General features: G+C 37.3%; 1 protein-coding gene and 1 non-coding gene across 5 annotated transcripts in view; one reads left to right on the plus strand and one right to left on the minus strand.

The window, feature by feature from the left end:
• Window positions 1–14,934, minus strand: part of CKAP5 (cytoskeleton associated protein 5) — a 97,165-nt gene that overhangs the window by 31,299 nt on the left and 50,932 nt on the right. For all 4 annotated transcript variants that reach the window (XM_043910878.1, XM_043910851.1, XM_043910870.1 and 1 more), the window contains 9 exons: window positions 12,440–12,529; window positions 12,170–12,334; window positions 11,551–11,679; window positions 10,643–10,825; window positions 7,961–8,074; window positions 7,567–7,677; window positions 6,503–6,595; window positions 3,781–3,966; window positions 3,186–3,280 (listed from right to left, as the gene is read on the minus strand). In XM_043910878.1, the coding sequence (XP_043766813.1) occupies window positions 3,186–3,280; window positions 3,781–3,966; window positions 6,503–6,595; window positions 7,567–7,677; window positions 7,961–8,074; window positions 10,643–10,825; window positions 11,551–11,679; window positions 12,170–12,334; window positions 12,440–12,529 (1,166 nt within the window). The remainder of the gene's footprint in view (window positions 1–3,185; window positions 3,281–3,780; window positions 3,967–6,502; window positions 6,596–7,566; window positions 7,678–7,960; window positions 8,075–10,642; window positions 10,826–11,550; window positions 11,680–12,169; window positions 12,335–12,439; window positions 12,530–14,934) is intronic.
• Window positions 1,093–1,166, plus strand: TRNAE-CUC. The gene has a single exon. It is a non-coding gene; the product is annotated as a tRNA-Glu (tRNA).

Genomic DNA, 14,934 nt, shown 5'->3' on the forward strand with positions numbered 1-14,934 from the left:
CTGTCCACACCCCAACTCCCAAACCTGTTCTTCTCCTCACCTTCTCTATCTCGGTAAACAGTTACTTCATCCTTTCAGTTGCTCCCAGCCTTCCTTGACAGAGTCATCCTTGACTCCTCTCTCTCTCAAGCCCAATATCCTTTTTAGTTTTACTTTCAAAATATATTCTAAGTCATAATACTTCCAAGTCAATATAATTCCTTGACAGAATTATTTCAAGTCTTCTAATTAGTCTCCCTGCTTCTGTCCTTGATCCTACCTATTCTGACCGTAGTCTAAACAACCCTGTTAATCTTCTGCTCAAAACCCTCTAATGGTTTCCAATTTATTCAAAACTTTGAGGCTCTACAGGACCTGCCCCCTGTTCCTCCTTTGATCTTTCTTTCTTTTTTAAAAAAAATTTATTTTAATTGGAAGCTAATTACTTTACAATATTGTAGTGGTTTTTGACACACATTGATATGAATCAGCCATGGGTTTACAGGTGTTCCCCATCCTGCTCCTATGATCTTTCTCTCCTACCATTCCCATCTTCCTCACTCATTCCGCTCCAGCTGCATTCTGAAGGACTACCAGCCTGTTACTGTCAGCCCCTCATGTCCTCAAGGTCTATGTCTCAAAGGCATTATTTCAGAAAGGATTTCTGTCTTACAGAAAATAAGACTACACTAAACCCTCCAAGGTGTTACCACTAATCCCCTATCTGGCTTTATTTTTATTCCGTTGTTATTATGCTTTCTGATGTATTTTTTATTGTTTACTGTCATCTCCCCTTACTCAAATAAGCTCCATGAAAACAGGAATTTAATCTTGACCATACTGTATTCCTGAGGGTCTGGAACAAATGACTAGAATATCACAGGTACTCAATATGTAGTTGTTGAATAAATGACAGATCACAGATGAATTAAAAGAAGGAAAATATTCACATGGCTTTTATGTCATTCATGCCAAGAGATAGTTTTCACATCAACAATTATATAGTTAAGAAGGGATTGTAACAATACCCTCAACTATAGGAGAACACCACAGATACCGACATAACAAACAATTCTTTGCCTGAATAACACTTAAATGATACGTTCTAGGGAATCCCCTGGTGGTCCAGTGGTTAGAACGTGGCACTCTCACTGCCAAGGGCTTGGGTTCAATCCCTGATCAGGGAACTAAGATCTTGCAAGTCATGTGGTGTGGCCAAAAAACCTAATTTCTAGAGTACTGTGTCTTCGTTTGGTGGAACTCAGAACACTGCAAGCAGCCTATTGAGAACGTGTGAAAAGCAGCAGGGGACAGAGAGAGGCCACACAGAACAGTAGTTAGTCTTCCCTCTCAGAACCAGAATGCCTGGGTTCAAATTTTGGCCTTTGCCACTTTCTAGCTGTGACTTGGTCAGATCACCTTCTGTGCCCTAGTTTGCTCATCTATAAAAGGAAGAGAACATACCTCACATGGTTTTTATGATGAGTAAATCAAATGAGTTATTATTTGAAAGTGCCTGACATAAAGTAAGCTGTATAAAATTTTGTTAAATAAAACACTGTAGTCCCTCCTTATCTGGGAGGGATGCATTCCAAGACCCCTCAGTGGATATCTGAAGGTATGGATAGTACTATAAATACTATTTTTTCCCCTATACATATGTACCAATGATAAAGTTTAATTTATAAATTAGATGCATTAAGAGATGAATAATAACTAATTATAGGACAATTATAACAATATACTGTAATACAAGTTATGTGAATGTGGTCTTTCTCCTCAATCAATTTTTTCAACTCTACCAAAAGTGCGGCAGCAGCTGCTTCACTGGTAAACACAGCCACTCGAGTAATGATTATATTTGTCAGTCCAAACCTGTTTGTGAATCCATGCAACCATTCTTACTTGCAGTAAATGGCTTGGTGTCAATTGTTTCATGGCATTCCTTACTGAAGTCCTCATATAGACTCCATGCTTTTGGGGGGAACACATTCCCATCAATGACATTTTCTGCTCATGACTTCCATTCACAAATTTAATGCTGTTTCTATCTTAACTAAGCAGTTACAAAGCTTGCAGTTTGAGGTGTGAAATTTCTTTTTCCTTTACAATTTATGGATAAGATTTGTTCTTACTGTATATCTTAGCAACCTTAGCACATTATTTTCTTCTTTCCTGAGTTAAGAGATTACACTTTGTCATGTAAAGGAACTTCTCTCTGGCATTTCCAAATTGCCAGCATCTCTATTCTTGCACTTTGGGACCATTATTAAGTAAAATAAGGGTTACCTGGACAGGAGCACTGCAACACCATAGAGGTGATCTGATAACTAAGAAAGTTCCTCAGTGACTAATGGGGAGAATCCAATGGACAAAGGCATGAATCATATCCTGAGCAGGACAGAGTGAGATTTCATCATGCAACTCAGGATGGCCCATAATTTAAAACTTACGGAGTGTTTATTTCTGAAACTTTCCATTTAGTATTTTTTGACTGTTGGTGACTGTAGGTAACTAACTGTGGAAGGAGAAACCACAGACAAGGGGAGACTACTGTAAACCAATGTGTTCAACAAGCAAATGACTTTGGGAAAGAGTGGGTTAAACAAGCGTCTGTGGGACTTCCCTTGGGATCCAGAGGTTGAAATCCACCATGCACTGCAGAGGACGGGGATTCAATCCCTGGTCGGGGACCTGGGATCCCATGTGCCGTGGAGCAACTAGGCCTGCACATTGCAGCTGTTGAGCCTGTGGGCTTGGAGTCTACCTGCTGCAATGAAAGATCCTGTGTGCCATAACTAAGGCCTGACGCAGCCAAATAAATTAATAAAAATAAAGAAACAAGTGCCTTTATTGCAGGACTTCTAAGAGCCTTTAATTTTCCAAAGTGCACTACAGAGTTCTAAACAAATGTGATTTTATATAGTAATCTCCAAATGTATTTAACTAGAAATCCTTGGAACTAGCTTTTCTGTGGATCAATCATAAATACTGAAGAAAAATAACTTAGAGAACCCTGATGTTAGTGGATATCAAAATGCAGGAGAACAAGCCAATACAGGCTTTTTAGGAACAAAGGTAGTTTTTTTTATATAAATTAGACAATTGAGCTCTGGTTTCTCAGAAATAAGCAGAGACAGCTACAACAAATATAATCACCAGTTAAGAGAGTGGCAAAACAAGTACTTGATTTCTTTCTGACTTACCCAGAAAAACCAAATTCTTTTATTGCATTTGATAGCCAGTTCAGAGTTTCTGATTGATTCTTGGGATTCTTCTGTGAGAAGGCCATTGACATAACCTGGAACAGAAAAACAAACATACAAAAAACCAAACAGATCTGAGTTTTCTCTCATATTTCTTGTAGAAATATACCTTGACATTAAGGCAGAAGTGGATTGAGCATGCCTTTTCTGATGCTAAAGCAAAGATAAGAATGCCGTAGAAATGTTTAACTTGAGAAAATAAGGTAAGTGACAGTAGTATTAAAAGCATTCTCACAGTATTGTAAACAACTCTACCTCAATAAAAAATTAAGAAAGAATTTTGGACAGTGTACAACTTTTCATTGGTGGTCTCTTTATAATGTCTTAAGAGAAAATTACTCTCATCCTTAATAGAATATTCTTGACTAAGACAATTTTAATTATCATGCAACAGTTATTACCAAAGGTAAAAATTTAAATAAAGTATCAGAGTGGTTTTACTTGAGAAGAAAAGAACTAAAGCTTAACTAATAACCTCAAATTAAAACTGGGGAAAAACTGGGGAAACCTGCAGAAACGGCACTGTGTCACTGACCTGTTCCGCCGTCCACGGCAACAGACAAGCTTCAGCTATTGCTGTCATAGCTTCTTTTGCATTGTTCCCACACTTCACATCACCAATCTTGTCCACAAGTCCATCCAAGACGATCTGTGCTGAAGTTTTGGAAAAATTTCCCTTCTGGGCAATCAAAGCAACTATGTGAAGTTTCATCTGCATCACCTGAACAAGGGTAAGTATCAGAAAATTATAAGTAAGCCAAAGACATCTTTCTTCTTCAGGCTATGCCATGTGGCTTGTAGGATCTTAGCTCCCTGATCAGGGATTGAACCCAGGCCCGTGGCAGTGAGAACACAAAGTTCTAACCACTGAACCATCAGGGAATTCCCCCTAAATATTTATCTATTTACTTATTTTTATAGTAGCCTGAAGATGTAAATTAGGGACAGCTTAGAACATGACCAAACTAGAATCAAGTTTTAAACAAGAAACAAAATAATTTTTATCCTTTAATCATTACCAATTAAAGTAGCTGACTTTAATAATCAATAAAATTTATTATTATCAATTTTAAAGTAGCTAAGAGAAAAAACCAAACCATTCAATGTTTTAAAATACTAACAAGCATCACCAGCCCAGGTGGGATGCATGAGACAAGTGCTCGGGCCTGGTGCACTGGGAAGACCCAGAGGAATCGGGTGGAGAGGGAGGTGGGAGGGGGGATCGGGATGGGGAATACGTGTAAATCTATGGCTGATTCATATCAATGTATGACAAAACCCACTGAAATGTTGTGAAGTAATTAGCCTCCAACTAATTAAAAAAATAAAATAAAATAAAATAAAATACTAACAAGCAATGTTACTGTGTGAAGTTTATAAATTAAAAAACATACAGTAATTTCTATATTCTCCTCCTCTTATGGTTATTTGCATTCAGTACTGAGTGCACATCCTGAAATCCATAATAAATGACCATACTAACTCAGAATCCTAATAAGAGTTGCCCACAAAAAAATTACAACCCTCATGTATACACAAACACTGACTCCCCCAGAAATTGAGAGGGTTAAAGAACTTGTATATTTTTAAGAGGAGGAATGGAAGGAACTGTGAAAGATAATTTAAAGATGTTAAACTGATGATAGCAGATGTTTGGGATTGCAGACCCTTTTGACCATAAATATTTTCCTTTGTCCTGCTTGAATATTTAAATAACAGGTGTTGGCAAGAAAGTAGAGAAACAGGAACTCAACACTCTTGCACTGCTAGTGTGAATAAGGTTTGGCAGTTCCTCAAGAAGTTAAACACAGAGTTATTATAAGCCTTAGCAGTTCTACGTCTAGGTATGTACATGTGTTCCCATGAAAACCTGTACATGAATATTCACAGCAGCATTACTTGCAACAGCTCCAAAGCAGAAACAATGGAAATGCCCATCAACTTATGAATGGGAAAATAAAATGTTGTATATCCACACAAGGAATATTGTTTAGCAATAAGAGACTACAGAGTTGATACATGCTGCAATATGGATGAACCTTGAAAACATTATGCTAAGTAAAAGTCAGACACAAAAAGTCACATCATCCCATTTATGAAATGTCCAGGAGAAGTGATACACAGAAAAAGTAGATTAGTAGTTGCAAGGGACTGGGGGTGGAGACTTGGGAAGGAATAGTGAGTGACTGCTGATAGGTATGGGGCTTTCTTTGGGGGGGGGGGGGGTGGCGTGATGAAAATATTCTAAAATTATATAGTGGTAGGAGCTGCAGAGCTATGTGAATAGACTAAAAACAGCTCCACTGTACCCTCCAAAAGAGTTCTATATGCTCAGGAAGTTGTTATAAAGAAAAAAAAACATGTAAAATTACCCCTTGTTATGGATCTGACACCCAGAGGGTTATCAGCTCAAGTCAGGTGTGCTGCTTTCAACTATCTGAGAAGCTGCATGGGGAGAACTTTAAGAGTGGTGGTGTGGGGGAAGAAGGCAGCCCAGGAGCTGCTTGGCGTGGGAGACCTCAGAGGCACAGATGAGGTGCCCTAATGCAGCGCTGAGGAACAGCGTGCCAGGGAACTAAGGATCCTGAGCGGAGGACAAGAGGTGGCAGAACGGAAGTAAAACAGAGACTAGCAGGAGCCCAAAAATAAACCTGCTACATTGCAAACTTTCACTTACCATCTAGAGGAGGAGAAGAAAACTCTTCTCATTCTCCTTCATGTATTACTTTCCTATATCTCCCTTTACACCTACTTTTTAAGACTAGAAAACGGTAATGCTCAACTTCATCTCTAGTATCAGTTAATGAGTTAAACTGACTGCGGTCATATTTTGTTAGCAATTTAAAGACTACATTTATTTTTTATCCAAAGAAATAAGAAAGCTATCTCATCGTTTATCCTCCCTAGAAGAGAGTAAAGGGCTTCCAGGCCTAAATAATGAGAAAAATCCATACATATGAATTAGCAAACAATAAGTATGTGTGTGTATGTACACATGCAAATACACACAAATACTTACTGTTTTATACATATACACACACACACACACAAACTCCTAAATGTACAAAGTTAGAGTTAAGTGTTTAATCAAAATGCATACATTCTATCATTCATTTAAAATTAGATGACACTTGTCTGAACAACTTTAAAAAAAAAAGCTAAAAATCATTACCAAACTATGCCTCTCTAATACTCTATAGGATGGTGTAATGAAAATTGCTTCAATAAAAGACAGTACATCTCTAATTAAAAAATACCTGAAAATTAGTTTCTTTCCATCCAGGTTTCTTGGCTAGCATCCTCACTAATGCCTGGCATGGCATTTCAGTTCGGTCCATTAATTCAACAGCCTTGAAGTAACACAAGATAGTAAGAGAATTAGGGATTAATAATGAGTTCCAAGGGAAGCACATATCCAAAATAAAGGAAGTGTTTACCTCCAAAGGAGGGAGGGGAATAGAAATGAGGTGGGTCATAGAGAGAGCTTATTTACTTTCTGTTATAATGCTTTGTTTCTTGAGGTGGATGTTTGGTATATGATTAACAGTGATGCCACTGAAACTCTTTCCCCCCCGCCCCATTTCAGGAATTCACAAAGTTTGCCCCATGGAAAGTAACATTAACAGTTTCAATTTGCGTAGTATATGGCAGAAACTGCTTATATACATTTTGACTTATTTGGTTTCCCTAAAAACATAGCATAGTAGAGTAGGTTAGACGTGTATAAATACAGGTTTTAAAGAAGCACAAACTCAGGTCTAAATCCGAGTGGTGGATGCAGGACTGGAAGCCAGGTCTCCTGGCTCAAGTCTCAGGATTCTTTCAGTTTCTCCACAGCCCTCCTCATTAGAACCAAGGAGTGTGTGCCAAAATGAACCACTGTGCTCCTGTCCAACACAGATTTTTTTTTAAGGAAGCTTCTCATACCAAGTAATCATGTCTAGTCTTCTAAGAATCATGACAACAAAAGGGAAACAGAAAATAATGAGGGGTGGTTTAAGTGAAGAGGCCTGTTTGACAAGTAGGTTTAATACCATATAATATTAAAATCCATTTAAGTCTTATAATTCAGAACAAACCTAATTTTCTTGAGTAAGCACTAAGTTATGAACTGACAGAAGCCACAGAAAGCAGATGTTGAAAGATAAACCCAACACAGCTAAAAAGCAAACAAAAACCCTGCCTCATCTTTAGTTAGCATCCATCAAACATGCTCACTGGTTATAAAACACAGCAATTAGGACTACTCCTTCACTGGCCAATTCATCACTTCTCTATAATGTAATTTTCTTTCACATTCAACTCATCCTTGTGTGCCCACCTTCTGGAACTCTTCCATACAGGCCAGCCTTTCCTTCCAGTTACTGCTATCAAGAAGCTGTATACAGGTAGCAGGAAGGACAGCTGAAGCTTTTTCTTCACATACTTCAATCTGTAAGATACAAAACATTAACATTAATAATTGCTTAAGGAAACAGAAGAAAAGAATGTAGGAAAACTCCAACTAAAACCACAAGGACACTCCTATAGGTGTGCTTTAGTATCTGAGGATTCTATTATACCATTATAAAGGGGAAGTTTGTCCAAGGCATAGTTTCAGTAAGTTAAAAAGGTATCGATTAACCATATGTTGTAGAGCTCAGCAGAGAACTCGAATCTCCTTGCAGGCACTGACTCTGTGCTGCCCTGAGTGTGAGGCAGGCGGTAAGACTGACCGAGAGCTCAGGCTCCACCATCTCTTTGGTCTCTACTGCTTTCTTGTTCCTGGTCCCACTGCCTCCTGTGCCTCCTTGAGCAGCTGGTTTCCCTTTCTTTGGTGGCCCGCCAGGCTAAAAGCAAAGAGAAAAACATTAAACCAGGTAAGGATTCAGAATAGTGATTCTCAGACATTCTTAGACAAATTTGATTAAAATGAGGCATCACTCAACCAACAACAAAAAAAAAACATGTATTTTTTTGCCCACAGAATTTAGCAATTTCAAGGGTAGACTGACCTCCTGAAGATCATTCATGGGGAAATCTACAGAAGCTGTATTAAGAACCTCGAATTCTAAATGAGCTAATTGAGACTAATAAAATACAAATGATGAACTAGTTTTATACTATATATATATTTACAGATTAATTTCAGAATTAATATTTGATGCCTAAAATGCTTCTAGATCTTTCCTACACTAGTAAAGGACAGTTCCTGAGTTACAACACTTACTCAGTATTTGACCACAAGGTACTCCAGTAACATGAGATTATATTTTTATTCAATGTAAAACTATCTACTTTGTGAAGGAAAAGAGGTGCTATGCCAATTTCAGTGAGTGTTCTAGTTATGTTGAAGATGGCCATCTCACTGAATTTCTTTTCTTGTTTTATAAAACAGTTTTCCAGGTGACTTGCATGGGTTTTCTAAGAATATACTCATATAATCTATAAAAATGATATATTTAATCATGTCAATGTCAAAGTTCCATCCATTTCTATATGGTTAAGAGTTTTTATCAAGAAGACACGCTGAAATTTATTATGTTCCTTTTCAATGTCTGAAGTTAGATTTCTTTTGATCTATAAATTCAGTGATTTTTCTAATATCCAACTATCCTTGCAATCATGGAATAAACTTCAGTTGGTCATACTTTTTATTGTACCCATTGGATTCTATCTGCTAATATTCTATTTAAGTATCTTGATTTAAATTTATTTCACCCCAGTTTTGAATGGTCGCAAGAAAATAGCAGTTTATTATAAGGTACACAGTCAAGGGCAGTAACATGAATATGGCAACACACATCACTCCAATCTATTTTGGGTATTTGTTAAGCAACGACTAAATGTTAAGAAATGCCTAAACCTAAAAAGAAAAGATGAAAAAGACAAAGGACCAAATTAGTCTTGAACATCCAGACCTGTTCTGAAACCATTGTTATCTTGAACATATTCTGAGCTTTTAAGTGGGGTAATAAGCAAAACTAAGATGCTGGTTTTTAATCAAAGAAAACCTCTAACTCTTGTCAGTTCACATTAGCAGTATGACTGTGTTGATTCATAGTAACTACCCCATAAAGAGAGATTTAATTATTTTCTAACTGTAAAAATAGAAAATTTTACACTCTGATTTGTTATAACACCTCTTCTGGATCCTTTCCCATAACAGTACGCTGTTTAGAGAGGTAACTCAGTTAACCAATCTCCTACTTTCTATTTTTAAAACACTTACACGTTTATTGACTTAGTAGATTTATTGGTTGATATTGTCCTAATTATTTTTTCAAAAGAACAAAAGCAGGTCCTCCCTACCCCATCCACAGCTTACTCTGGGGGGGAAGGAAAGGAATCCCTTATAAGAGAAAGCCAGCTAACATGGTAATGTTCAGCAAGATAAGAAAAGGTCTTAAGGTGTGGTGCCCAGGTCACTGTCCAGAGAGGCAGGAGCTGGTGAGAAAGGAGAAAACAGCTGCCAACTCCCTGTACTAGAGTACTGAAGAGACAGCATAACATGGAAGATAGCACACAGGCTCTGTAGCTAGATACCTGGGTTCAAATCCCAGTTCTGCAACTCTGGACATTCAACAAATATATGCAGAATTCCTGTTGTATGCCAGAGCCTCTTCTACGCACAAGGGGTCAACCCATGACAAGCTCTCTCTCCTTTAAGGTTTGTAATACAGTGTGGGGAGACAGAGGAAACAAACAAGTGAACTGTAAGAGCATGTGCAGGACACTTAATCTTGCTGAGTCCTGGTTTGCTTTTCTGGAAAAACAGGGATCACAAAACACTTATCTCAAGGGTTACTATGACAATTAAATGAGATTAAGTAGGTAAAATGCTTCACAAAGTGAGGTTCACTAAATATTAGCTCTTTTCTCCTAACTCCGGGCTGGGGTTCAGGGTAGGAAAGAGAATCAAACTTCTAGCATTTGCAGCAGATAACTTTATGCTTAAGAGAATCCAGTCCAGGAAAAGTGTTCACTGTAAGAAAGTCATATTTGCCCTTGAACATTTCCCCCTCTTCTACACTACAAAGTGAAGGGTTGGGGTGGGGGACTTGACAGAATGGAAACTCGGTGCAACAACTTTGGAGCATTATTAGCTAAATGACCAAGGTGATGTTATTAATGTTAAGTGGCTCGTCACACTATTTCATCATTTAAAGATACTTTCTGATGCCTTAAAATATACTTCCGTATCTTCATTATCATTTTTATCTATATACAGGTTTCAAATAACCAAATGTACTATTGGAATATTCTGTCTTCATTGAAATATGCTCTGCTGTATTCTGAATGCTGTAATGAGTTCTCTCAAATAAAATCATATTGAAGAACGACTGTGAACCTGAGATTCAGACCCTACCTTACTGAATTCTAATTTTTAAACCACATTTTCCAAGTCATTTATTCACCTTAGCAGCAGGCGCCTTTTTTAAGGGTCCTGGTTTGGGGGCTGACGTGTCCTTTGTGTCCTTATCTCCCGCAGCCCCTGAAGCAGCTGCCCTTCCGGGCACAGGCTTGAAATCCTTCTTGTCGGCTGCAAGTCCAGCTTTCTTACCATGTACCAGCTCTACTTTTTCTGAACATTCTTTGATCTGGAAAACAAAATTGAGATAGACATTACTGAATCCAACTTTGAAACACAATCACCACATTACTTAGTAAGTCATTTCTAAACCACAACTACATGAGAATTCAGAGAGAAAAGCTTCCTTTTCAACAAAGATAAACTATCCATATTTTCTCGGCAGTAAGATATACATGAATGACATCTTACACTATATTTCTATGCAGAGAAAAATTTACGAAGCTTGTAATAATCTCATTTTTGTAGAAAACAAGTTTACATTTCCTGGGGGAGACGGGGGGATAATTTGGGAGACTACTACATAAGAACAGGTAACTACTGAGGACCTCCCGCAGAGCACCAAGAGCCCCACTCTGTGCTCTGTAATGGCCTTCATGGGAAGGAATCTAAAGAGGAGCGGGTATATGAATGAGTCCCTGTGCCGTGCAGCAGAAACCCACACAGCACTGTAAATCAACTACACTCCAATACAAAATTTAAAACAAACAACAGTCACACTTTTGGTGGTAGACATTCGTATTTACAAAGGCAATTTTCCAGATATCAGAAATGAAATTAACTTAAGACATCATTTTTACTTCTAAAGATTGGTCCACTCAATTTTATTTTTTATAATTTGAAAATATTTCTACTAATCAAGAAACTCTGATCAAAAGGACACCAGTAGAAAAACTTAGAATGCACAGAGATAGTACTGTTACCCAATTTCATTACAATCCATTACTAACCTACCTTATCAAGCTTGAGTTTGTCTACATCAGCTAAGAATGGGTTTACTGCTTTCTCACCAACCACCTTCAAAGCAGTACCTAAAGCTTCAAACGCAGCATCTCTGACTTCAGGAGCAGAATCATTGATGTGCTATAGTCCGGAAGTAAATAGAATAATCTTAATACAAGGTACTTCAGGTATGACTAATTCTACTTCAGACTGAGAGTTGTCAGATGAAGAATTTGCTTTTTACAATTCATAGAAACTAAGCTTAGCTTTCTTTCTGCCAATTAACAGTTACTCTTCCTCTTACCCTCTATCCAGAATGCCTCACAAGCAGATTATCTTCAACTACTCTAAACTGGATGCCTGTGCCTGACCAGATTCAGCTTCATAGCTGATATCAGTTTATGGGCCAAATAAATATAATTTTTAGTAGTTAGTGGAATTATAAATTTATGCTTTTCTTCAAGAATGGGAACATAAATGGTACAAGACTTTGGATTCAATTTCCAAAGCTACAAAGGGTCTGCTCCCCAAAAGACAATAATCTACAGTCATGTAGTCAGTGCACACAATTAGAGAAAAAAAATCTTGCCTAGGTACAAAACAATCCCCCAACTTCAAAGAGAGTCTATACCTTAAGTAGAGCAGCACAAAAGGGCTTTAGTAAGCTCTTTGGCAGGGTAGAAGCAGTGCAGTGGCGGAAGCTTCTTGCAATAAATAGAGATGTCTGTTGCTTGATGGTTGGATTTTTATTATCCATTACTGCTAAAACATCCTCACTGATGTTCTGTAGTGTGGTCTTCAGAAAGAAAGTGTGGTCAATAAGTTTTTTTCAATTGTAAAGAACAATAAAAATATCACATTGACAAACTTTACTTGAGACAAAACCACAAACTCAACTTACAGTAAGGAAGATTGCATCAATTGCCTCCTGAAGGGCTTGTACCACTTGAGGCTTCTTCTCTTTGAATTTCTCCAAAATGGTTGGTACAACCTTTACAAGTGAACAGTTGAAATATATTCGGGAAAAAAAATGACATACTGATTGACACATGCTACATCATGAATGAACTTTGAAAACATGTTGCTAGAGAAAGATGTCAGTCATAAAGGAGTACACCACACGTGTATTATTCCATCTATGCAAAACATCAGATCCACAGAGGCAGAAAGTATACTAGAGGCTGCCAAGGTCTAGAGGGAGGGGATAATGGGGAGTGACTGCTCACGGATATAGAGTTTCTTTTTGGGGTGGTGAAAATGTTCTGGAATTAGTGGTGATGGTAATACACCCTTATGAATATACTAAAACCACTGAACTATATACCTTGAGAGGGTGAATTTTATAGTATATAAGTTATATCTTAATAAAACAATGTTTGGATCTACCAATATAAACAAAAAAAAGTAAAAATCTAAATTGGATTAAAGAATCACTTCCTTTCTTGAAGGGCACCAGAATCTTATGCCAGAACAGTCTTATGCCTCTACCATCACAGCAACGCTTCTCAACCTTTTTTTTTTTCATCTGTACCTTACATGCAACTTTACATTCATTTTTTTTCAGTAATAACTCTTACTGGACAAAATGATTCTCAACTAAGTGGATTTAGGGTAGGGGAACAGGTATAGTGTATAATTCTTCCTCCCCACTCAAGACTCTGGTAGACCTCACTTGGACTGAGATGTCTCCTGCCCCTTTACTACACTAAAGAAAAAAGAAATAGTACCAAAAATTATAGCAATTTTTATCAGAATTATATTTTCCTATTCAAGTACTAAATTTAGATAAGTAAACTGAGAATTTTTATAATGTTTATTCTGTCTTGTAAATTATCAATAATTCCATTAAATATTTAGTGACTCCCAAGAACATGTATTGAATATATGTAGACAGGCACTGTGCTAGCAGGCAAATTAAGGTTATTTTTTAAGACCTAAAACAATATATAGCAAAGCTCAATGGCACCTCCTGCCACTCAATTTTTTATAAAAAAATTTCACAGAAGTGATACACAAGAGTATAGTTTTCATGGAAAAATATAAAACTGTTTATTTGTTTTTACTGTTTCATAACATTATCTAAGTTTCATGTGTACCACATGATAATTTGACTTATACATACACTACAGCATGCTCACCACCAAAAATCTAGTTTTCATTTGTTACCATACAATTGATTATGGCATTTGATAGTTTTTTTTAGTTTTATGGACAAAATCCCATGATCACACTAAGCTATCATTTAGATTTGTTTGGGGAAGGGCGCTTTTACAGTTGGGACTGAACCCCACCCCCTGCCTGTCCCATCCATCACTTGAGACTTCACTTCCATTATGTGCATGTTTGTTAGAGAGCAGGGTGTTAGGCTACAGTATTTGTTTAGCCTCCCTAAGAACTATTCAAGGTATCTGTCCTGAAAGCTGCTAATTTATGGTCTAGCAGACTTACATTATATACAGATAGTAATTAACTGGGAATATAAGAATGAGAAATGTGGCACAAAATAGCAAACTGAATGCTTCACCAATGGCAACCCAGAACTGTCCCCTCAACCCGCCTCTTGTAGGGAGGCAGGGAGTTTTTTTGCTGTTGTGTTTTAAAAGCTGGAACTAAACTGTGCCATATTTCCCACTGCTGCTGAAACCACCCATAGAAAACACGCTGCCTACGTGCATTGTCACGTATTTCAATGTCAGTCCTTTGCTTTACATGACATAAAATAAGTTGGTGGTTTTGTTTTAGTGTGGCAGTTTTTTGTTTTTTTTGCTTTTACAGATGGTAAAGAGTCTGCCTGCAGTGCGGGAGACTCAGGTTTGATCCCTAGATGGGGAAGATCCACTGGAAAAGACAATGGCAACCCACTGCAGTATTGTTGCCTGGAAAATCCCATGGACAGAGAAGCCTGGCAGGCTACAGTCATGACTTCACTTTTTATCCATTTTGCCCTTCACCAATCAAAAAAATCAAGATATTTTAATAGCTGTAAAGCTAAAGTTCACTTTTATATACACAGCTAAAAGACTGTTTATAAATAATTAAAGAAAATAAAGCTGAACCACTCTAACATGCTTGATATCAAACACAGTATATAATTTTAAGGGGGGACAAATACCCCAAACTATAAAGCACGACAGTCTTTATGCTGCACACAAAAATCAGAAAGCCAGAATCAGAATTCAAACTAGAGGGTAAGGTAATCATCTATAATCAACTACAAAATTAGTAAATTAAAATGTATTTTAAGAATTGTTTTCCAGCTGAAGAGTTATTTCTAATACAAAAGTATAAAATATTCTAAGCAACACAAAACTGACCAAATCAATACATTTGACAGCACACACACAGACACTATGTAATACGTAATGAATGCTATAAAATACTGAGAGTAATTTTACT

Source organism: Cervus elaphus, chromosome 1, assembly GCF_910594005.1.
Source record: "Cervus elaphus chromosome 1, mCerEla1.1, whole genome shotgun sequence".
Lineage (NCBI taxonomy): Eukaryota > Metazoa > Chordata > Mammalia > Artiodactyla > Cervidae > Cervus > Cervus elaphus.